Genomic DNA, 24,549 nt, shown 5'->3' with positions numbered 1-24,549 from the left:
CCTTTTTCGTTATCTACAGCCAAGAAAACCCCAGAAAGGACACTTTACTCGCTACAATAGGATACGTTATTGTTTTTCGGAGATAAACCCCCTCACATCAAACACTGAAGAGGAATTTCCAAAAATTTTCCTGTTATGCTTGTGATGGACCTTTTTTTTACATTCACTTCCTTAATCTACAACCCCAATAACCCCATAGAAGATATATTTTTCTATGTGTTATCGCGTAATGAATTTTTGGCCATTTGCCCCCTCCTCTGCAAATTAAGGGTGAATTTGGACCATTTCACCTAGGAGCGCGTTTTTCTCTATTAAATGGTATAAAAATCATTTTTGTTCCAATTCGTTCAAGGTCTACCCTTTTTTTGTCGTATCTTTGTTTTATTATTAATAAAATTAGGCTATATACAAAGGCCATTTCCCAATTTTTGTTGATGGTTAAAAAATGAATGAAAAATTCATAATTTTCCGTCCGATTTCTTATATCCGATTTCTCAATATTGCAATGGGTGAAAAACTATTTGATAATGTTTCTGTAATGTCACCAGAGCTAAATACCATAATCATGGCGTTGGAGTATGTTAATAGATACATTCCATTATCTTAGTCTTACAGATACGCTTGCTCCAAGAGGCGCAATGACGTATTCAAATGTGTTCCTAGCCACTCAGGCATCATAGGTAATCATCATGCTGATGAAACTGCAAAAATTGACCAGCCAAGTGGGAGACCAATCTCCTTAGAGGTACATATCGCTGGAGATTAATAAAAAACCTAATTCATCCCCTTTCCCCAATAAGCACCATTCTAAAATCTATCACAAAAACCATTCAGGCTAAAATGGGCTAAACTTTCAGGCTTTTTCCTATCAGTTTTCAAATTCTACTGGTTTAACCTCCTCCTCCCCACAAAAAATGAAATAATTGACAATTGCCTATTTGAATGTAATATGCTGACGTCTGCAAAGCTTGTCCTTCAAAGTTAACTGTTGAAGTGCGTCAAACACTACAAAATCCGCCAAAAGTTTAGCTGACATAACATACACACAGAATACTGAATTCGAAATATACCCCCTTCAGTTTCTAGACTCAAAAGAGCTACAGCAAGATGAATCGAGCCATTGCAAGATAAACAAGTAGAAACCACTCGCAGCAGTCCAACTCATCTTATATAGTGAGTCAAAAGAAAAAGGGTTGAATAGTCTCGACTAAAAGCCTGCTCACCCCACGATAGAAAAATTGACTTTTTACAAGCTTCAATGTGGCCACAGTTTTCGAGAAGAAGCGTAAAATTGTTGGAAAATTGAGCTAACTTGGAAAATTCCAACCGATATTGGTATCGACTGAATGCTACTGAAAGAAATACAGTTTCTTTTTAAGAATAGTAATCACACTATTAAATTACAGGTGACCTGATATTAGTTTTCTGATCTCAAATTGAAGTTTCATAGCTTCTGTAGCCATACTTTTTTGATGATGCTGGTGAAAAATAACGTAGTATTTTTGATTTACGGAAATTAAACTTTTGCAAGATACCCTACTTTTAAAGTTCTTTGTAATTAATGTCAAGCGTTTTTTTCAAGGATACTATTTTCAGATTCCGGTACCGGAAAACTCTATTATTTCCAGATTTATAGGCACAAATATACTTTCTACGAAATATTAACGTAAATTTCAAAATCATTCGAGAAGTTACGGAAAGGTCAATTCTACTTCCAGATATTCAGCAGCATGTCGCAGGAAAGCAAACCGAACATGCTGAATCAAAATATTAAGCTGGTGGCCAGTACTTGCACTTTTGGAAAATTCGGGGGAAAGGGCTGGACGGAGAGGCAATTAAAGATAAGGGATAATAAAGGAGATATATTTTTAAACAAGGCTTACGAAAGTGCTTTCAATGAGAGGAAACGATGCACGCCTAACATTTCATTCAAATTTTGACAAGACTTACCAAATACTTATATAATCATTAGATATTGTTAGAGACATTGCCTCACAAGGGCATTCTACTAGCATAAAACATACAAATATGAATGGAATACCAGAAATTTGACAACTACCAACCTGGGAGTTTTTGCTGATTCGCCTGGCTATGTAATTCTTACATCCCATCATTGAATTTGTATTGTCTGAATAGAAGACTCCATTGATCTCAAGTATTTTCTTCGTTTCTTTGAGGTTTAAAAACTTAGACAGCTTTTCCATTGGGATATTCAACGAGGTCAAGGACACCATCTTTTACCATATGTATTGTCCCCAAGCCCCTTTGCCAAAATTGGTCCAATCAATCCGATTTACAAAATTAGACCTTTTAAATATCTACTCAGCTTCATGATACGCATGGAAAATACAATGAAAAAGCATTGTAATGTTTTGTGGAAATTTTAAATGAAACTCTAGTTCGTCCGTTTTTTAAAGCCTTCCTTCAGTTCGTTCCAGTCAACACAAGGAAAGTGAAGAAGAACGGAGATTCAAGTTAGAGCCAAAGACAAGTGATATACTGAATATCAAGTTGCCAACAAAGAAAGAAAGTATATTATCTACTTACTGAGGTGTAATAGTATAGTTTATCACGGTGACTCCCAACCTTAAGATCCACTTCACTATGGTGAATTGAACCTTGTGAGAAGATGAAAAGCAGTTTGCCCAAAAATCCTTTCCAACCTGAAAGTGGTCTAATACCCATTTCAGGTGTTGGTCTTAAGAAATTTACCGCTCTAAGGACTATTCAGAAGATGGACTTCAAGGTTTTCACTGGTGATGTTCCGAGAGCGTCACCAAGGCATCGTTACCATGAACTTCATATACTACCTGTTGCAGGAATTTGTACATTCTATAATGCTTTATTTACTTATAATCTTTGTCATAAATTATTGCATAAATTCTTTCTATGCTTTTGTATGTGCATAATCTATTCCTGGTTATCAAACTAGAAGTTCGTTTTTAATACGTAGACCGTTGATTGTAGCTAATAAATCTTGATTTAGCAATAGACATGCTGGGCCTCTAATTTTGGAAGAGTGGTCAAATGATTGAAAATCACGTAATTTTATACCTTAATTCCATCGTTTTGACGTTTATGAATTTGATGCGTTGTTCTCAGCCGTCCAAGTTTTTTTTTTTGTTTAAGATAGCTTGAAGTATTTGTGTAGTTTGGTGTCTGAGGCTGTGCAAGTCAAGCTCCTTTCGTGGTTTTTCTCCCTCATCTCTTCTTATTTTACTTCAATGTTTCTGTTAACGTTGAATTTTGTTTAATTCCTTACAGGCTGTAGCCCCTAGAAATTGCTTTGACGTACATATTTTTTTATGAATAAACCCAATTTATTATTAAAAAAAGAACTTTTCTTCCGTCAACCAAATAGCATTTGACCAAGACGAACAAAGTTACAAAGACTGTAAAACCATGTGTTTTCAACAGTCTTTAGAAATATATAATTACTCCCCTTCTTTTTGATTAATTATGTAGAAATAAACTACGTTAATGGCTTGATCTAGGAGTGAATCATTCAGAACTAAAACACAGTGCTTACAACTTTCGAGGGAAGCTTCTTACAAAGAATCTTTAGCATTGTATTTTTAGGAATTTTCTTTTAACTCAAGAAAGTTCCTAGCCCCTCTTGGTTTTTAGTTACACTGCTTACTCTTATTTTTTTTATCCGTTTTAATAATCTTAATTACTATTATAAGCAAACCCCTAATATTCCGAAACATTCGTAACAACTTGAATGGAACCAACTCTATAAGACAAAAGATTCACTTGACTAGATAGCGATGGGTCCTGGAATAGGACGTCACATGATTATGGAAGATCTGTGGTTTCAAATTTTTTTTCCTAAGTCATGATCCTACCAAATTCAGCTGAACACATAAAGATAATAAAATATTTGATTGTCGTGGGGATAAATTTATTACGAAGAACACAACATTAAAAGACACTAAGAAACTAAGGAATGAAGTTTTCATGCCGACTGGAAGAAATATAATAAGCGGATCACACTGTTCACATCAAACACAATCTCAAGAGAGAAGAGTAAAACAGAATCTGACAGCAAACTACAGCGTAAATTTAATAATGAAAAGGAGTCTAAGATGCTTTTCAGCCTACAGGAACTCTGTTTCACAAGCAATTTGGAGATCGCCAAAGTACTACTAAAAGTTAGTCTTGTCAATGCTTTGCAATCTGAAAGATGGCAATTTCTGTCCTTGCTTTGGCTCAATCTGATGCTTTCCCTTGCCAATACCCGTAGTTCTTCCCTACTTCGTCTGACACAATAACACCATTTCTCGCCGATTTCTGATAATAATATGCTCCCCACTACATCAACACACATCGTCGGCCTAAAAAATCAATCCCCATCCTCGTATCTGCAAAAAGTTAATACAATGAAAAATAAACTATCTAAAATCTAAACCGTCTTACATACTGGCGTTGTTTTTTCTTTTTCATTTCAAAATTGTATGATATAGAGCTGTGTACACATTTAGATAAGCTGACAAAAATGGAGTCTTCCAATGCGTAGGCAACTCTTATCAGATATATTATGCTGATATTATTTATATTTTATTCAATAAAGGAGAAAGCCATAGGCTTATCGCAATACAAAGGCGAATTACTAGGAAGTATGAAATTAAATGTTTTGCAAATTGAAAAAAAAAGAAGATTATTTGAAAAATGAAAATTAGGTTTCTCAAGATCGGGCCCCCCAGGAAACATCCTACATTATACTATGCATAATATGGCCTAGTTAATAATCCATTTTGACCAATGTTTAGCTATTGGAAGAAAAAAAAAAAAAAAAAAAAAAAAAAAAAAAAAAAAAAAACTGATTTCTGTATGCTAAGACACCGCAAATAGACGAAAAAATTGACAAATTTTATTAATAAACTAGTAGTTTTTTTTTAAAAAAAAACACAAGTTGGATTTGCATAGAAACATTGAAAAAAAAAAAAATGTTGCAAGCTTTATTTATTAGCGGTTGGACGACAAATTGGAATAGAAATAACTGCAGTTTTTCAAAGCATCGAAATTGGGTAAATTTTCCTTGTTCTTGAAATTATTTACTGTGCAATTAAGCTTTTCGCAAAAAAACAAAAGCATTACACCCCCCCCCCCAAAAAAATAAAGCTATTACTTGAGCCTTCAAGAGAAAGGATAATCAAATTTAAATACAGCAATATTGCTAAATCAACTGCATTATTATGAAACTGGTCAACTGAATGATGAGAACACTATGAATAGAGTGTCAGATAACAGATACAAAATAAAACAGAACAGGGGAAAAAACAACACAGGCTATACTCCCTTGTGAGGACAGAAGCCCAACAATAGTAAAATGAGAAATCCTCACTTGTAACCGCCGTATAACGTCACGTAATTTTTTTGTAATATAAATTATTGGCTGAGAGTTACAGACACTCACCCATTCATGTAAACTTGTAAAGTAAGATTATCCCTATTGCTCGCAATACTTGTTTATTTTCGTTTTTTTCTCATTGGTGTTACTCAAGTAAATTGAATTGCAACTTGGTTTTGTAGACACTTTGCGTTCAGCACATGTCTAATTTGGACTGTAATTTTGTAAGGTAGTTTTTTTTTTATCCTTTGCTATCTTAAGAAAGCCCTCTTTTCTTAATCCATCAATAGTTTGCGTAATAAGTTTGCATAGTGATATATATATATATATATATATATATATATATATATATATATATATATATATATATATATATATATATATATCAACGTTCCAGAGGCCATTTGTCCGAAAGTCCCATTCCTATTCATACGTCCCTGATTAACTATCTGTATGTTTTGTATTTTTAAGTTTGCACTCCTCCTCTGAACAAAAAGGTCTTGCATAAGTACCTGCTAGCCATCTTCCGTAGTTAAATAGTTTATTAATCGATTCTTCCTATGACAGTACTGATCTTATCTTAGAACTTTGTCTACAGCACTTCTAAGTCTAAAAGTATCATCATACTAAGTAATTTGCTACCTACAGAAACCACGCTAATGCCTTTATAATTACAAAAATTCACTCTTATCAACTTTCTTATACACAGGTTTAATTAGGTTTTCCTAAAATCACTGGGTACTTCCCCTTTTTCAAAAATCATATTCATAATTTTCAGTAACTTATAATAAAACTTCCTTCACATCCAAAGCGTCAAAAACTTTTTCATTTTTCTCTTCTCATAACTTTATCCCAGTTTAGCACATTCTCAAAATGTTCTGTCCACCTCTCTTTGACTCTTATCACTCGCTGTGACATTCCTATCTTTAACTGGGGCAAGTCTAGATTGACAACTCCCTCTCAATTTATTAACATACCAGTACACTATTTTACTGTTATGCTGTCTCTTCCAGATCCTCGGCAATTTTGTCCATGGTCTCCACTTCACACCTCCTTAGTTCATATTCTAATGCTTTCTCCATTTTCGTTACATTCCTCTTACTTTCGCATGATCTATCACTCAGATAATTCTTGTACAAGCCCCTTCTCTATATTAAACATAAAGCATTTTCACTAATATTCTTAGCCGTGTTCCTAAAATTTCCCCCTAAGATACCATCAGCAACTTCACAAATTATTTGCCTAAAATTATTCCATCCATCTTCTACATTGTCAAATTTTAAATTCTCCAGTTTAATATTCAACTGCTCCTGGAAAGTTTCTCTTATATTCTTATCCTGGAGTGTACCGACGTCATAGCTTCCCGAAAGGTAGCTACCCTTCCAAAATTTCAGCTTTGAATTAACTCTAGTCATTACTAGATTTAACAACTTTACTTTTAACATCAATAGCATTACTCCTATATACCCTAGTGTCTTGTATTGATCCTACCACTTCGGTTTACAATATCATAATCAATAAAGTTAGCTGTCTTACCATCATGTGAATTCATGTTAACTTATCGGCCGTTTTATGACTGAATACTGTATTGGTTATAGCTAGATTGTTATACCTACAAAATTCCAGCAGTCTGTAGCCATTACTATTTTCTTTTCCTACACCAGAATTTACCAAGGCTAGGATACCATCTATCCCTATTTCGACCGACCTGGGCCTTAAATAAATAATAAAAAAAAAATCGGCAAAGGTAAACGCATTAATATACAGTCGTGATTAAACAGTTCGTGGTAACGAATTGTAAGTGCGACTCGCACTTACAGAGCGAATCGACTTTTTGATTGACAGCTGATCCATCTTCAACTCGAAAAACTGGGAACGGCGTAATCGGTGTCGCAGTCGTGAGTGATTTCGATTTTATCAACAAGCATGACTATATTGTGGCCCGGGCACAAGTTTTTAACCTTGATATTCTGAAACAGTAAATGATTGACAGTCAGCTGCTGCATCAGAAACATGTTCAATGAACCGTGTCGGAACCAAGAAATCAAGAATCAAAATTAATTTATTCAATTTAAATTATAACTTAATTTTAATTCTCAATATTAGTTTCAATTAAAATTTTTTAGTTTTGTTTTGATAGTTACGTATTTTATTGTAAGTCTTACTTTATATTTATCTGTGTATAAAGACCCGAAATATTCATTTAGGAAATTTTTTACTGCCTTATAAAAATGTCATTTTTTAACCTTTTGCTGTTTATGAATCCCAGCACAAACCACCAAAACTTTATAGTTGAGGGTCTTGACTGTTCCTGAATGTACAATACTGCACAAGGAACAAGCTCACCAGTGGCGTCAATTCGGATGGGACGGGCTATGTCCCCCTAAGATTTCAATTTTTTTTTGGGGGGAAGGGGTATTTTTAATGAAAAAATGGTACCCCATAGACATTGAAATTTGCATTTTACCACCCCCCCCCCCCCATCCCAGTTTTCCTGGATTAACGCCACTGAAACAAGCATTAACTAACATTTTACCTTTTTTCCTCTTCTAGTTAATCATCTTGGGTATCTACATTTTTCATTTCGGCTAAATATGCCTTTAGATGTTTAATTTTTATTCAGGGATACCACTTAATTATTCTAAATAATTACGCTTTATACACAATTCTTAAATCACTGGCCGCCAGAAATGTGAACACTTAGAGCATATCACAAATTGCAGATTCATCTGGCATATTGAGTATTTGGTAAGGAGAGTTCTAAACCTTAGATTGGCGTGATAAGTACATAATAAAGAAGTCCATATAATAATGGCCCTCTATGAAGAGAGTGAATGTTGTGTCAGATGGGAATATGGGGAGACACGATTCTTCAAGATTTTCTCTGGGGTGAAACAAGAATGTGTGTAATACCCGTTCCTATTTGTCCTAGTAATGGATTATTTCCTACGGAAAGCATAAGGCTTTTGTGTAAAAGTCAGTGATCAGCAGCTCGCAGACTTAGACTTCGCAGACGACGTAGAACTTCTAGAAGAGGCGAAGCAACGTTTGCAGCTACTACTTGACACCATAGCAGACAAGGCTGAGAAAGTGGAACTACTAGTAAACGTTGGTAAATCGAAGAGTATGGACACATCCGATCATATTTGATCCTTAAATGCAACGGAGAAAGAATCGAACAAGTTCATGAGTTCAAATATCTTGGAAGTTGGATTGAATATGATGGCGGAATAGTCAATGAGATAAAAAGGAGAATTGGACAAGCAACATCGGCATTCAACAAACTGAAACCAGTTTGGCGAAGCCAAAAAAACTCTGTGCGTCTAAAGCTTCTTCTGTTGAATAGCAACGCCATGTCCATTCTCCTTTATGCAAATGAATGCTGAAAGCTGAATTTCCAGCTGGAAAAACATATTCTACCATTTGAAAATGTCTGCCTCAGAAGAATACTTAACATTTTGTGGCAGAACAGGGTCACGAACGTAATGGTTCACAGACGAACAGGTCAACCGTCAATCACTGATCTTTTGAAGCAGAGAAGATGGACCTATCTTGTTCATGGAGGGCGAAAACGAAGGTGACCGAAACACACCCTCCGATGACAGTACGACCGAGACCTGCGGAGTGCTGAGCTGTCGTTGCAACCACAGTGGGAGGACGCCACGGCTGCTGCTCCGCTCCTGGACGTCTGGTGAGGCTTCGTTGATGCCCCATGTGCCAAACCTGACCCTGGAGGAACTAAGGTAAGGTTTAAGCTCAATCCTCTTCATTAGGCAAATCTTGACTAAGGTATTTCAATATCTATGAATTAAAAGGGGCAGACTTTACATGAGAACCAAAGATTAGTTTATATTTATTTTCTTAATTTACTGACAATAATGACCATTCCTTTGAAAAAGGATAATCCAAGTCTTAAAAAAGAGAAACAATGAATAAAGATTTATAAAGGTTGATATTCAAAGATATGCTCAACAGATTGAAAGAAGAAGACAACCAAATTCAGTTTGGGGCATTAAAGTAAAACTCGTGGTTTGAAGAAAAGATTTTGACACCATTCTGAAGAATTCAAAATAAAACTCTTAGTGGTTCCCTGTCAAAGAACAACACTTTTAAAATCAAGGCTGGATGTTGTATCAACAACTATCTTTTACAAATACATCTATTCGCCATCTTCTCTATATGAGCTGTTTCTCCTTATACCGCCCACATAAAAACAACAAGTAACACAACAGGGAATCTGTTGAAAACAACAGGGAAGAATATTTCGGCTTTATATCCATAAGCCGTCCTCACCAAACCATGTACATATATAAAATAAGACTTGCAAAATAATAAGACTTTGGATCTTTAAAACCAAAACCGAAAAAAATAAAACAGATGGATATGAAAATTAGATAGTTGAATCTTCAATATAGAGCCAAAATATACTTAAGGTTTAAACAAATTTCACTGTCTTAGATAAATTCCCTGTTGTTTTTATGACGGAGAGAAAGTGTGGTCTTCCTCGCTATTTATACCACCCACCACCGCTATCTTGGCAACAAAATAAATAAGCAGACACGGTCTGACCATAGCAAAACAGAAAACTTAAAAGAATCAGAAAAAAAGAAAGAAAATGAGCCTTAGCATCAAATCCCTTTTTTAACTGGTAGCTATAATCACAGCAAATAAGGGAATATAACTAACTTCAAAAATTCTTCAGTCTCTAGGAGGAGCAGTGCACTCTTTGGAGAGATGACCTATTTCCTGACAATTGTAACAACGCCTTTCATCTCCACTTGGGCACTCACGAGACAGGTGACCTTGCTTGCCACATCGATGACAGGATCGCTCTTCATTGCACTCACGGGCCAAATGCCCAGTACCATTACAATTGTAACAGGTAGCTACAGAAATTCATAATTAATTTATTGTTAATATCTCCCTATGTAACTGGCAAGTGTTAGTCAGTAATCTGACGTGTTTCTAATACAAAGGGTAGCTGAAGCCTAAAATAAAGCATATTCTTGGGAGATCTTATAATTCACATTTTCAGTCAGACCCCAATAATGAGAGGGAGTTGGTTATCCGTTTCTATACCTGAAAGCAAGCGAATGTTGCATACGGTCAAGTTCTACACTACTTTGCCTCATCTGGAGGAATCCCCTGCTAGAGGATTGAATGGAAACATTCAAGTAGTTCTTTGGGAAGAGGAGAGGGGGGGGGATGAAGATAAGGGACTTGAATTTCGTGTCCTCGGAAAAAATATTTTCTGTTTTTCGTTTTAATACCACATTCTTTGGCTAATTTGCAAATAACCTACCAAATGTACTTCCCCTACTTATTTAACTACTTTATTCAAAGAAGCCACCAGCCTTTTGGGCCTCATAGAGCCTATCAGGCCCGAAAGGCTGGTGTCTTTTCCTAATAACATAGTTAAGAATATCAACCAAAGATTTTCAGGCAGACAACTAAGTGACAGCTAAGCTGTTAATACACGAAGTTCGCAAATAGGGGCGAGCAACTAGAAATCAGAGTAGACCTGAAGTTGCCATTATACTGCGAAATCTGCGATAAAACAGTCTTTTGCGCAAACTTGGCCTTTAGTCATATTACTTCTTGGCAAATCTCTAGACATACTAGTTATCTTAAGTTCAAGAAAAGTGCACTAGATAGGTAAATACTTGCATGCATTTTGTTTTTTTTTTAAACAACAGATAATTAATAGGCACGGATTTTGCTTCCTGCTTTGACCTTCCATTATCCATACCTACACAAAGATAAATGTGCACTTGGATCTATTTAAATTCATCTATACATATGTCCTAATTCTGTCACTAAAATAAAAAGAAAGCACATATACATAAGAAAGAGGATATTTACAGAAAAAAGTGATTGAACAATGAATCAGAATGTGGAAACAAAATCGTAGCTTTTCAAAGGATCAGAATTGCGCGAATCTTCACAATTCTTAAAATTATTCAAGCATGTAATTCAGTTTTTTCAAAAAACAAAAATACCTTACAACCCTTTCTTTCAGATAAAGCTTGAACTCTCTCAAACTGGATAGTCAAACTTGTATATAAGGATTTCCAGACAAAAGTAATACATATTTAGTCGCCTTATTGTTAAAAGGGTCAATTCAAAATTAATATGTACTTGATGAACCAACAAGATTGTACTTGTAAAGATTCTTTTGTTGTTTTTTATTTATTATGCTTACTCAAACTATTTCAGTTGTGACTTTGAAATTTAGTGTTAGCAAACCGTTTAACCTGAACCAGACATAACATTTTTCATTTATTATATACTAAGCTCTGGAACAGTACTTTTCAAGACATTTTTTCCCTTTAATTAGTTAAGAAAGCCCTTTTTCCTCAATCCATCAACGAGATTAAGATTTTTATTAAGCTTTGTGGTGACTCTTGTGTTGCAAACGGATTTTTTATTATTATTTATTTTTTTCTTTATTTTGGGCTGGGTTTTATGAAGAAAATATATAACAGTAAAAATATAAATCTCAAAGAGCCTCCCTAGCAATACCACTGATGAAAACAAGCTTTAGCTTCCTGACACATAATTAACTTTTGAATATGTTTTTTTTTTAGTTTGAGCCTGAAATATATAAAACAGGAAATGATTTAACAGTCAACGGTTGGATCAGAAACATCTGTAATACCAATGATTTGCTGAAAAAAATGATATTTTTTTGGCATCGTTCCATCATTAAAATGATACGCATTTGATCAGTCTTATTTTTTGAATTAAGAATTTATATTACCTTGGTCAACAGGTCTGTCACAATCCCGAGCAATATGACCAGGCTGACTACATCTGTAGCACATATCATCAGAAGATTCACAATTCCTTGCCATGTGACCAAAGCGATTGCACTTGTAACATTTGGAATCTATGAATATAATAAAACAAACAGTAATTAAAGTAAAAATGTATTGTTTGTTCTATATTTGTTCTGTAATGTTACCCAGATTAACTGCTATATAGCTTAGTTTTATATTTTTGTGAGTCCTGAAAAAAAAAAAGAAAAATAAAATAAAACTTCCAATTGATCCTTTGGTTCATTCTAGGGACGCGCCAATCTTTTTTTTTTTTGCAGATAAAAAAAAACAAAGAAAATAAATGTAAAAGCTCAGAATAATTACTAATGGATACTTATACAAGTAAAATTCTTTTACATTATTATTCCAGTTTGTATTTGTTCATTAAGATGATGATCCAAAAGTTGTTTTTATGGGGGACAGTATGACAACAAAGAAATCTAGCCTAGAAGCAAATTAAGGGTCTTTTGGGGGGTAGGGATGAAAACAAGTGCCTTCAGACAGCCTCCAAATACTTAAATCAGCTTGTAAGAATTTCTTCTAAAATCCATGGATGAATCTATAATGGAGATTCCCCAATACCCTAACCAAGCAGATATGAAAGCTTAGTCATTATTATTTAACAAATAAGAGAGGGAAAGAATAAACATTTATTTGAGGGCTAAATCCACCAAATATCGTGGACCTGGATGCATTTGACCCTATCCTGCTATTTTTCGGCACCAAATAGTTGACTTTTAAGGAACACGACGGTACTGATTTTTCTTATTAGAAAGGAATTTCAAATCTGTTCAAAACACCCCAAATGAAGTATTGTTCAAATCCGAATAAACAGATGAGTCTGTTAAAGCCAAGACGAGTTTGTGTTCACTCCAAAATTTTTGAGATTTGGTAAAATTTGGACCAATATTATACTACTATAAGAATATTATTATTATATAAAAGTCCAATATTATACTGAATCCAGGGAAAACAAACAAACAGAGTTTTAAAAACAAAATCTCAGTCCAAAATTTCAATACCAATTCGAAGAGCCAAAGTTCAGTAGTACAATTTATAAATTCTGCAAAGAAAGTCTCGTACTGATATGTCTAGTTAAAGATAAAGCCGAATTAAGATCTAAAATCCTTCTGCAAATTTGGAAAAAAGTTGAGGATTCAATTGAATTCTGCACAAGATTTTAATCTTATTCCTCTCTTCTTTATGAAATCCAAGTGAAATTTCTGGAATGGATATGGTAAAATGCGAAATTCATTAACTTTGCATTTTAATAGTTTCGCCAAATCGGCCCAATTTAAATCTGTTTCTGATTAGGCCAAGTCAGCTTAAAAAAGAAGAATCAATTCTAACCTTGAATAAGATATTCGCTTACCAAATTTACTGCTTTTGCTTTCATTTGACCAATTTATTTTTCTTTTTCTTCGTCAAAGTTGAACAGCGAGCAATAAAATAAACAAAGTATGGCCTTGAAGGCAAAAGCTCAGGAATATACTTTTTAACTCACAGCTTCTTAGAAATATTCTTAACTTAGAATTGCTGGTCTGAGCTAAAGTTTTCATCTCTGCTTTGAAACAAAAATAACTTGAAGGTATTATCCCCCCACTTTTCAGTATGTGCAATTCAAAACAAATAAAATTTGTTGTGGCTTTTTCAATACTACCATAGATTCAAGTAGTTCAAATATTTTGTTAATACATGACATTGTGAGGTCGTTTTATGAAGGAAGAGAAATATTATGGAAAAGGAAACTTTGTAATCATTTAATTCCAGACATTTTCCCACTTTGCAATACACTGAGTTAAATTACATACAGAAACTTATAATCATCAATCCCAAGATAAACAAAAAAAAAAAAAACAAAGAAAAATTTGGTATGAAATATGCTGGAAACTAGAGCACAGGGATGGAATGACCAAGGGAATGAGAAATCACGGCTCATGACGTGACATGGATCTTAAAGGTGAATAATCTTAATAGATGTGTAAAAGCAAAAATAAGATCTGTAAAAGGGAATGCTTTTATTATCTAACTATGCTGCAAGAAGTCAGCATAAGAAATCTGCCAGAAGAGCTCTTTAAGAAAAATTTCTGGGGGGCCCAAGCTTCCACCCCTTTAAATATGCCACTGGCTGCTTTGCCTATAAGCTCTTATTCCCATTATCTGGTTAGAAATCAATATTGATAAGACTTTTACAAAGTTACTTAGCACACCAAAATTAAAAAATCACTGCAAAAACATTTCAAAAGTTACAATTTTGGCAGCACCTCCCAACTGCCAAAATTTTTCTCCATTCTCACACGTCTTTCATTGGTGCGGCGTTAGGGTCTATCTGCTACGCTTCTGGTCACACTCAAGTTTATTGAACATGTCCAACCAGTTGCATTGCCCAAAACATAAAACAATATAACAAGGTCTACACTTTTGCACACATCTTAACTCAACACACAGCCTCATTCCCCCTCCCTTGGAATAAAATTAGGTAGGGTCCTGAAATAGCACCCTAGCTATGCTCTTGAGTAAGATTAAACAATTAGGTACCTGAGCCTCTGCCTCCACCACCACCTCTTCCAAAACTTCTTCCACCACCACCTCTTCCGTAGCTCCTGCCTGAATCACCACTGTCTGGACATTCACGTGCAAAGTGACCAGTTTGGTTGCATCTGTAACAAACACTCATAATGCCAGTCCTGAAATAGAACAAATGTAAAATGTACACAGAAAAAAAATTCATAAACATAGATAAATAAACAAGTGGTCATTAAAAAAAAAAAAAAATGAAAATATTATAAAAACAGGAAGTCCTTCCTCTCCTCTGGTGGTATAGTTGAAGTTCTCATGGACAAGTGAGCCCTTTCTTTTACAAAATGGATCAGTGGTCACACAAGTTTCACCCATAATCTTGGCTGTAATAGGTTTTGACTGCTTAGTTATTTTAGAAGTTTTTATTGACAGCATTTAAGGCCTATTTGGACCACTAAATAAAAAGAGAAGAATACAATTAAGCTTAGACATGAGTAAGCCCTCCATTATTTCAATACAATCACCATCAGTGAAAAAAAGTTTCAGTAAAAATACAGGAATTTGATGATTTTGAAAATGGCTAAAACCTCTGTTATGGGGGGGGGGGTTCTTAGACTTTTTGAATTTTGTTTGATGTGTGTATTTAACTCCACTGAATTTTAGAAAGATTGCATCCACTTTTGGGGCCGTTCCTGCCCCTCTAAAACATTACAAGTTTTGTTATGCTGATACCTTTTTGCACATTGCCTTAGACCCCTGTAGAGGGATATAAACAGTACAATAATTCCCTATCTCAACCATTAGAAAAATGCTGGACCAAGATGCAGCTCCTCTGGCAAACATATAAACCAGAAGAAACATAAGCAACATTAGATTTTTTTCATGGGTAACACGTGTGTGGGATCAGTATTCACAGCCTGGAGAACAGGAAAAGAAATGAGAGAAATTGAGCATCTAAGGGGATAAGGAAGAATACAATATGTTGACGAGATAAAAAAGGAAATGGGAGATAATTGGTATGGCTGTAATAATGCAAAAGGTAAAAATAACATTAGTTTGAGAATGAAAAGAAAAACAAAGAATTAATTTCTAAGGATAATAATGGTAAAAATAAGTTTTGTCTGAACAATATCATAATGTAATGACAATTAATTAGGAAATTTGGTGCTTTGCACTGATATTTCAGTTCTATAGTTTTTTTCTCAAAGGGAAATTATGTGGTTGGCATGAATGTAGACTTGCACCTAAATTAAATTTAGTCACTTCCTTTTTCTTAGGAGAATTTCCTTAGACAGCAAAGCTAATTTTGTCGAGAGAGCTAAAAGGAGAACTTAATATAAAGAATACAAAAAAAAAAAAAAAAAAACTAACCCCATTCCTTTCTCCAAAAAGAAAATTCTAGAAGTGCGCATGATTAAAATCATTTGTTTTGGCATCTGCAAAAGTCTTTTGCTATGTCATAGTAAAGCTTAATAATTAAGCTACAGCAAATTATGCAAGCAAGGCCATTGGTGGATCTAGTGAGGGGCCATGGCCCCACCCTCTGGCTCCAAGCATGCCCTGGACAAATAAAGTACAAAAAAAGTAATTAGAATGATTAAATAATTTTTAACAATCTTACCATAATTCTGAAACATTTCAAGTTTTATACCAAACTTGCACACACCCAAAAAACTGAAAAGATAATGAAAAGAATCTTGAAGGTTAACTTAATGAGTCGTAAAGAAGTGCTTTTTCAAGAGAAATTTTACATAATTTGCAAGTTTGTGGCAGAATATTTACAACAATAATAGCAACAAATACAAATACAATTCTTTTGATGTCATTCAATTTTCTGAAAACTCACTAATAATTTCACAAAAAAAAAAAAAAAGTTCTTAACAGATGTTTGATATCTTCTTGGATAGGGCTATTCCACTAGTTATTAGCAGAAAAACAATACTCCTACATCAAATTTCAAGGGACATTTTTATGCCCCAAAAAAAGAGTATAAAAGAGGAAAAATTCAAGGGAATATATGTTCTTACCAAGAAGAAAAGTTTTGATGCTCCATGGTGCAATATAACTATCTAAAACTGCAGATTATTGTGAAGCCTAATAGGTAATCTGTACTAAGACTATTAGGTTGCCCCTACGTGGTAAACATTTTGTGACAAATATCAAATAGTCCTGCCACTTTGTGAATTCCTCTCCCACTATTTATGAAATTCCAGCTAATTCCCTGTTGCAGTGTTGATTAGTAGTAACCACAAGAAATTTATGTATTTGCTAAAATTTAGTCTAAACCCCTCTTTTAGCAATCCTGGATAGGCAATTCAGTTAAGTTATAAATCATACATGTGAGATGGGACAGCAGCAAACCACTTTGCCAGCTCATTGCATTTCTTTCTGTTTTTGCAATCTTGAATAATACAAATTTGTCCCATTATTCAAAGTTGCTCAAGCTAACAAGAAATATACACTGGATTGTTTAAACCAAGTTTACACAGAGAAAATGGGAGGAAGTTTTATACAAGCTGAGACTGCAGTAGACAAATATTTTTGATTATGATTTTACTGGTTAAATTTCTCTACAGTGCCATAGATAAAGCCAATTTCATAGTTAGAATAAGTATAAAATTAGACTGTTGGCATGTCTATTGTTCTCCAATGTTTGGCTTTTTGAGTTTTGGGTACTTTTGACAAGGGTTACTCTTTACTCACCATTAACAAGGAATATAATAAAATTAAGAAGGTATAGAAAGCAAATAATTCATAAAAATACAATTGTGGCAGTATTTAAAGCAACAGTCTATATTAAAAAAAAATCTGAAGAATCAAAAGCACTCTTGTTCTTTATCAGAAAGCTTCTTATACTGTATCACCCTCCTGATATTTTAGATTTTCTAAGTCTCTGGGCAATTCTTATCAAAATTATGAAAAAAAACTTGTTCTTTTATCATTGGCCCCTCTCCTAAATAATAATTCCTGCTTATGTACTTGGTAGACCTCACCATTAACATGCTAAATAAAAATTTGACTTTCTCATAACTGTTAGGGGGGAAAAGCTAACATTGTAGCCTTTCTATAATTACAATAGCAAGAATAAATCATATTTTTTTCTATCCAACTTTTTGGAATTATACAATGATGTATATTATAACTAACAATAAATGACTTCCCAAATACATTCTTTATTTTTAATTAATAAATTAAAATACTAATTTTTTCACTGATCAATTAAAAAAAAAATTGTGGTGCATAAGTTCATTTAATGATTAAGGCATAATTTTTGGCAGTGAGGGAATTTTCCAAGGTGAAACTTCAAAAAGGGCTCATTCAATTGGAAATTGAAAGAGCTGGTGTCCCTTTTAATAGTCAAAAGTAATTGGAGGGCAAATAGCCCCTCCCCCATGCCTATCATTAGCCCAAACACATCCAATCAAAATTTTGAGACAGCCATTTTGTTCAGCATAGTTGAAAAACCTGTAAATCATGTCTTTGAAGATGACACCCCCCCACAGGGCCTTAAGTTAGGTCCTGGGGGTATATAAGGTTTTTTTTTATAGAAAGGATGGTTGTATAAACTTTGAAGAAGGCTCATTGGATTAGTAATCAGAAGTTTCAGTCCCCTTTTAAGAGTCAAAGTGACAAGAGGTCAGCTACCCCCCCCCCCCCACACATTGTATTTTCCCAGAATGCATAAAATAGAAATTTTGAGATAGCCATTTTATTCAAAATAGTCCAAAGATCATACAATAAGGATTTTGGGGTTGAAACAAACCCCCAGAGCCTGGGGGCAGGGGTTGTAAGTTATGTCTCAGGGGCATTTAAGGTTTTTTATGGAAGAGATGGTTGTATAAACTTTAGAGCATGTCCATTTGGTTGAAAATTGCAATTTCCCTTTTAAGAGTCACAAGTGATGGAGCAAAGGAGGGCAACTAGCCCCCCTGACTACCCCTCTAAGTTTCTTGACTTCTGGTAGCTTTTAGCTGGTGCCCCCCCCAATGGAAATCCTAAGTACACCACTGGTAGTAACCATTATATTTTGAGATCAGATTGGGGAATCAATATATTCTATTCTTATTGTGTTTTGTCAGAAGAGGGGATTAACTAAACAGAAACCATTGAGGGGGTTGTTAGGGTAAGATACCCCATGATTTTTGTATGACTTGCAAATAGGGACAGGTCCTGTTATAAGATGGTGAAACAAAATATAAAACAAATGCTCTAAATATTTTGATGACCCAGTTGGTCATCATAATCAGTAGAGTTACTAACATCAAAATTAAAACAAACTAATATTTATACTAAACACAATAATCACTTCAGGTTCAAAGCAAGTTACCATTACCATTGACTTAAAAAGTTAACTAACTGTTTTTGGATTCTGTAATACTGTGTTGAATATTCTTCTAATTAAAAATGAAATAATGTTGAATTTATCATCTTATTCTTCTAATAGCAAATGAAATGTTGCTGATTCTAAAGTTGGTTTGTCATCCCCATATATACAACATTGGTACTTTTTTCTCATGACCACATGGCCTTTTCTATGACAAAATAAATAAGAGTTCTAAATAGGGACAGGTCCTTTTATTAGACAGTAAAAAAAAAAAATAAAACAAAGGCTCTAAATATTTTGATGACACAATCATCATCATCAATAGAGTTACTAACATATCAAAATTGAAACAAACTATATTTTTACTAAAAAAACACAGTATTACAGCTATACAAACACAAATTACAAACCATATTATTCAATGCAAGGGGTTAGGTTAGGAAAATGAAACTTTCAGTAATGGATCCATGACCAAAGACATACTCTGGGAAGGTATTGGCAAGCTTCTATGTTAACACTTCTAAGTACTTCTGATTTCTAAGTCTTGGAAATTTGCCTACCAGTGGGGTAGCCCACCCGCCCAGAGTCTTGGGCAAGTGACCCAAATTTTTTTTAAAATTTGTGAAAAATTCAAATTTTTTTCAGAATGTGGGGCTAAGCAAAGGCAACAAATAGGTACTATTTAAAAGATAAAGATGGCTTTAAACGATTCTTTGCCTGTTATTTCAACCAAAAATATGGTACTATGTCAATTCAAAATTCTTGGTCAACCTTCTTAAGACCATAGGCGGGCGTACCTTGTTTGCCTCTCATTACAGGCAATCTAATGGTCTTATGTCAATTTTTGAATTCTTGGTCAGCATACCTGAGACTCTAGGCAGGCATGCCTTTCCAAAATCTAACAAAAAATATATGTGTCCAATAGCAGGGGCATAGGCAGCATCTTGTGTAGAGGGGGGCATCCTCTTCTGTGATGGAGGGGGAGGGATCTTACTAATACTTCCTGAGGTCCTTTGAATATAGGTCTTTAGAAACTAGTAATTCTAAATTTCACTAAAACTTGGCCTTTAACATTTTCCATGTTCTACTTTTCCTGCAACAGTATAACATAGGAGACCCACTATCCTACTTCCAATTTCCAGAAAACATAAACACCACAAAAGTGATTTGACACAAATCACATTTTGGTTAGATAACAGCTTCTTCTAAGAATTCAATTCAAAAGTTTACAGTTGGGCAAAAATAAATATCAAAATTGGTATAGGGGATATTGGTATACCGTCCCATATTTAGCGAAAGCAAACAGTTTCAATATAAAAACCTATGGGGCTTCTGGTGGATTATAAAAGTTCTGAAGGATGGCAGTGTATGTTTTTAAAATGTCTGACCTTAATTAATACTTTTACCAAAAATATCAGATTTGATCAGGTTTTATGGTGATTAACTCTGGAATTTTGTTAAATTTTGTCTGAAAGCCTACACCTAATTACAAATACTAGAAAACTCTCATTGTAAACTCACATTGTATTCTCTTATTATTTGCCTGTTTTTGGCAGCTTCTGAGACGTGCCATCTTCACCAGTTTGCAGTTAGTATTTTTTTCATCTGTGGGATAGTTAACTCCCATGTTTGCCCACAATACCCAGGGTAAATTTAGCATGCTGTACCAAGGTGTCCAAAAGTGGGCTATGCTTGTAAAAGCTGTGTAAACAGCATATTTAAAGGCTGAAGGCAAGCTTAAAACCAAAAACTGTGTTATTTCTGGCATTGTTTAATCCTGTCTGAACAGTAGGTGAACTGAAGTTCTATTTTTTCCTGTTAAATTTCATTCAAGATAAAATGCTTAAAAGTAAAACAGAAGAGAAAAGAAAGAAAGATGGTTGTGATCCAGAAGAAAATAAAATAGCAGTTTTTTCTGTCCTATTCTACAAGAAGAAAGTTGGGTTCTCTGGAAGTGCCATGGGTGTCCCTAGAGGAAGGCTGCAAGACTACATAAAAAAAAAGTTGAGAAGCTGAATATCCCTCTAAAAAGTATGGACTGGAATTTCTTTACACCCTGTTACAACACATGATAAATATTTACAGAGGAACAAGAAAAAGACTAAAAACTTACTTGAAAACAATAGCTGATATGCTTTCGACTGTATTCCCCTAGAATCGTGTAAATTTGCAAACACTTATGCCATTATTAAGAGCATAGAAGTACTGGATAACAGAACTGCAAAGGCAGTGGAAGAATTACAGGTGAAGATTGGTACCATGGTTTTATGGATTGCCTTAAAACTCTATCAGTATGAACACCAAAAAGTACAAGCCTATGACGGACAACTGCTTTCAACTGTCACAGTGTAGGAGCTTTCTTTAACAACCTGGATTGAGGCCTATATAAACGCATGTTCAGACCAAAAGAAATTTGAAATTTTGACGAATCAGGTCTGAAAAAGCCCACAAGCCTGGTAAAATCATTGCACAGCAAGGCCTGAAGTAAGTAGGGAAGGTCATGTCAGCAGAAAGAGGTCAGTTGACCACAATGTGTGCTGGTGTTAATGTGTTGGGAACACAGTCCCTCTTCTACTTATTTCCCCACAAAAACAGTGTCCAAAAATTTTACTCAGGAGAGATTTACCAGGAACCATCACAATCAGCTCAGAAAATACTTCTGGCTGCATGACTGCCTCTCATTCTTTGCTTTACTTGCAGCATTTTATCAATCAAGTCAAACCCAAAAAATCAACAGGAAAAAAAATATGAAAAAGTCAGAAGTGCTCACTGACACCCCCATGAAAGAATGCATTACTGCTAGGATAAAAGCTGTATCTGCCAAAAAGCCCATGTCCTGGAATGGAAGAAAGTCAGACAAGTGAAAAGACTAAAAAGCAAAAGGCGTGTCTCTCACAACAAGAGTTACAGTTAGAGTGACAATTCTAACGTTGATGATCATGTATACAACAACCCTTCAGACCCCAGCATAGACATTGAAGACAAGCCCCCTACCAGCAACTTCTAATTTGACACTGAGAAAGTCAAGGCTGTTGATTACATTCTGATTGAGCTGAAGAGCAAGAAAGGGAATCCTGTTCACAATATTATCATTATCAAAAAGTAGCAACTGAAGAACTTAAGGTCCATTTTTGGAACAAGACTGGAGCAAGAGACTTTGTGCTAACTGACAAGATGGATAGTGTCTTAAAGACAGAAGTTGAAATAAAACTGTCACCACTGAAAGGTAGAACACCAAGATTAGCAGAGCAGCTTACTTTTAGTGTTGATCAGTCAATGTATAATTTGAAATTAATACTCTTTAGTTTTTTTTAAACCTTAATGAAATTCATTTTGTAGTTTTTTATGCTGACCATATTCTTTCTTAATTTTATAGCTGAAAAACAAGCTCTAATGTTCCCCAGGCCTATTTAAAGATTCCTATAGGCCTATCTACACATTCATCAATTTTAGCCACCAAGTCATATAACAAAAAATTCTCTATATAATGATTGGCTAAGGTTTTTTCCTCTAGCCTTTATATAAACTATACTATTTTATATTAGCCATATGGTGGATATCCTAACCTAACCCTTTTCCAAGACAGTAAAAAGTAGCTAAACCAGAATTTTACCGATGCATTTGCATACCTTCAAAACCTTATAAATTGGGATTGAGCAAAGTTGTGAAGCTGAAAACAATTTTGTTGTACTTCATTTAAGCAGAAGATCTATTTTGCAAGGTTTCACTTTTATAACACACAAATTTTTAAAGGTCAGGACCCTCTAGAGGGAAAAGGAGTGGAGGTAGGTACTTCAAATACCTTCTCAGGACATACTTTAGCCTGCACACCCATCCCTGAAGGTTTCATTTTCCTAACCTAACCCCTTTCCAAAATAGCAAAAAGTAGCTAAAGTAGAATTTTACCATTGATTGATATGTTTTATAATAACCTATATCTTAGAAGTAGACATAGGCAAGCTTAACTCAAAGGTATGTAAGTGACCAAAACTTTATAGCTATTAAGTATTAACATGCCCTGAGGTAAATATTTACCAAATCATATTATTGAATTAGGAATAAAGTGAATACATCAATCAATGCCTTTTTTTATGCTCTTTACAAATATAATTATCATTTTTGTCAGAAATAAATTTTAGCCCCCACCCCTATATATACCAATTCAGGGTATATATTTGCACATTAGAAGGGTGGGGGAAAGTTTAAACTTACCTCTCATTTACATCAGAAATAAAATTTACCCCTACCCCCCTAATGTGCAAATATATACCCTGAATTGTATAAATATGGGTGGGGTAAAATTCATTTCCGACAAAAATGATCATTATATTTGTAAAGGGTGAGCAACATTTGACTATTAAAGTCATTGGTTCTTTATACTCTAAGCAACAACTATTGTCATCTACTCTTATATAGAAAGCACTATAAAGTCAAACAAAAGACATTATTGTGTTTCCTTTAAACATGGAGATTGATATAAAGTCTTCTGTATGACTTTTTAAACATTAAATTATTATAGAGAAGTATGAATAAAGTTAAACAGAAGACTTTTTAGTTGTCTTATATAATATATGATCCACTAACATGTCATACAGAAGAAATTATAGGCTATTACCTGACATAAACATAGCCTAATAGAGAAAACATCAAGAAGTCATACAGATGACTTTTATACCTCATAATATTATTGAGCAAACATGAATAGGTCTTACCTAGTCTTACATGTGACTTTTTGGGTTTACATATTTATTACTTAGTGCAGCATAAATAAAGTCATTCAGATGACTTTTAAATATATCACTGTACTATAAAGCATTATTAATAAAGTCAAACAGATGACTTTTTATAGGCTACCTCATACTAGGCTATGTGTCCAATAAGAGAGTCATGCATACTCCTGCCATTTACCCATGCCCCAGCCATTTAAACATTTGCCTCTCAATTACTTGGACTATCTGTCTTGGCTTTTCTCTGTCTACAATTACCCAGCATCTTGATGCAACCTATTACAAAATACTTGATCACTTCAATTCAACCCTTTGTAAAGAGCATAAAAAAAGGTATTGAGTGGTATATTCACTTTATTTGTAACCCAATAATATGATTTGGTAAATATTTACCCACTCTCATAGGCCTACTTCAAACCCTGCTGGCTATACTAAATTTTCTGTTATTATCTGGAAGCAACAACTTAGGATGACAAAAGACTTTACCTTTCAGAAATAAAAACTTTTCAAGGAGCCCAAAACTCGAAATGCAGGAAAGATTTTTGATGAATGTGAAATGCAGTTTTGAAATAAATCGACAAAAATTTGTAGATAGCTCTGTGGCAACTAAAGCTTATCAGTACTTTTTAAAATTTCGAGAAAAACGTAATTAAAAAAAAATGGTTTTGTGATGCTGAATGAAACGCCAGTTTTAAGCCGCTAATAAAGGAGACTTCTTGGTAAAAATTTGGTTTTGTTGGAAGCAATTTACTAGGTCAAACGAAATATGGATGTGAAATTTTTGCCCGTCCTTTCTGCTGCTAAGGT

The 24,549-nt window shown here is 34.3% G+C and overlaps 1 protein-coding gene across 1 annotated transcript; it reads right to left on the bottom strand.

Moving 5' to 3' along the window:
* Nucleotides 1-3,882: 3,882 nt before the first annotated feature.
* On the bottom strand, nucleotides 3,883-24,338 carry LOC148954070 (uncharacterized). Its single transcript, XM_089085807.1, has 5 exons — nucleotides 24,229-24,338; nucleotides 14,710-14,858; nucleotides 12,114-12,242; nucleotides 10,040-10,239; nucleotides 3,883-4,364 (listed from the first exon to the last, which is right to left on the bottom strand). Exons 2-4 carry the CDS (start codon nucleotides 14,846-14,848, stop codon nucleotides 10,052-10,054), a joined length of 456 nt encoding a protein of 151 aa, XP_088941933.1. The 5' UTR covers nucleotides 14,849-14,858; nucleotides 24,229-24,338; the 3' UTR covers nucleotides 3,883-4,364; nucleotides 10,040-10,051.
* Nucleotides 24,339-24,549: the final 211 nt, after the last annotated feature.

This window comes from Artemia sp. Qi Xiang Cuo, chromosome 3 (genome assembly GCF_049724085.1).
Source record: "Artemia sp. Qi Xiang Cuo chromosome 3, ASM4972408v1, whole genome shotgun sequence".
NCBI lineage: Eukaryota > Metazoa > Arthropoda > Branchiopoda > Anostraca > Artemiidae > Artemia > Artemia sp. Qi Xiang Cuo.
Note: the sequence above shows the minus strand (reverse complement) of the source record. Positions and strands in the feature narration are given on the sequence as shown.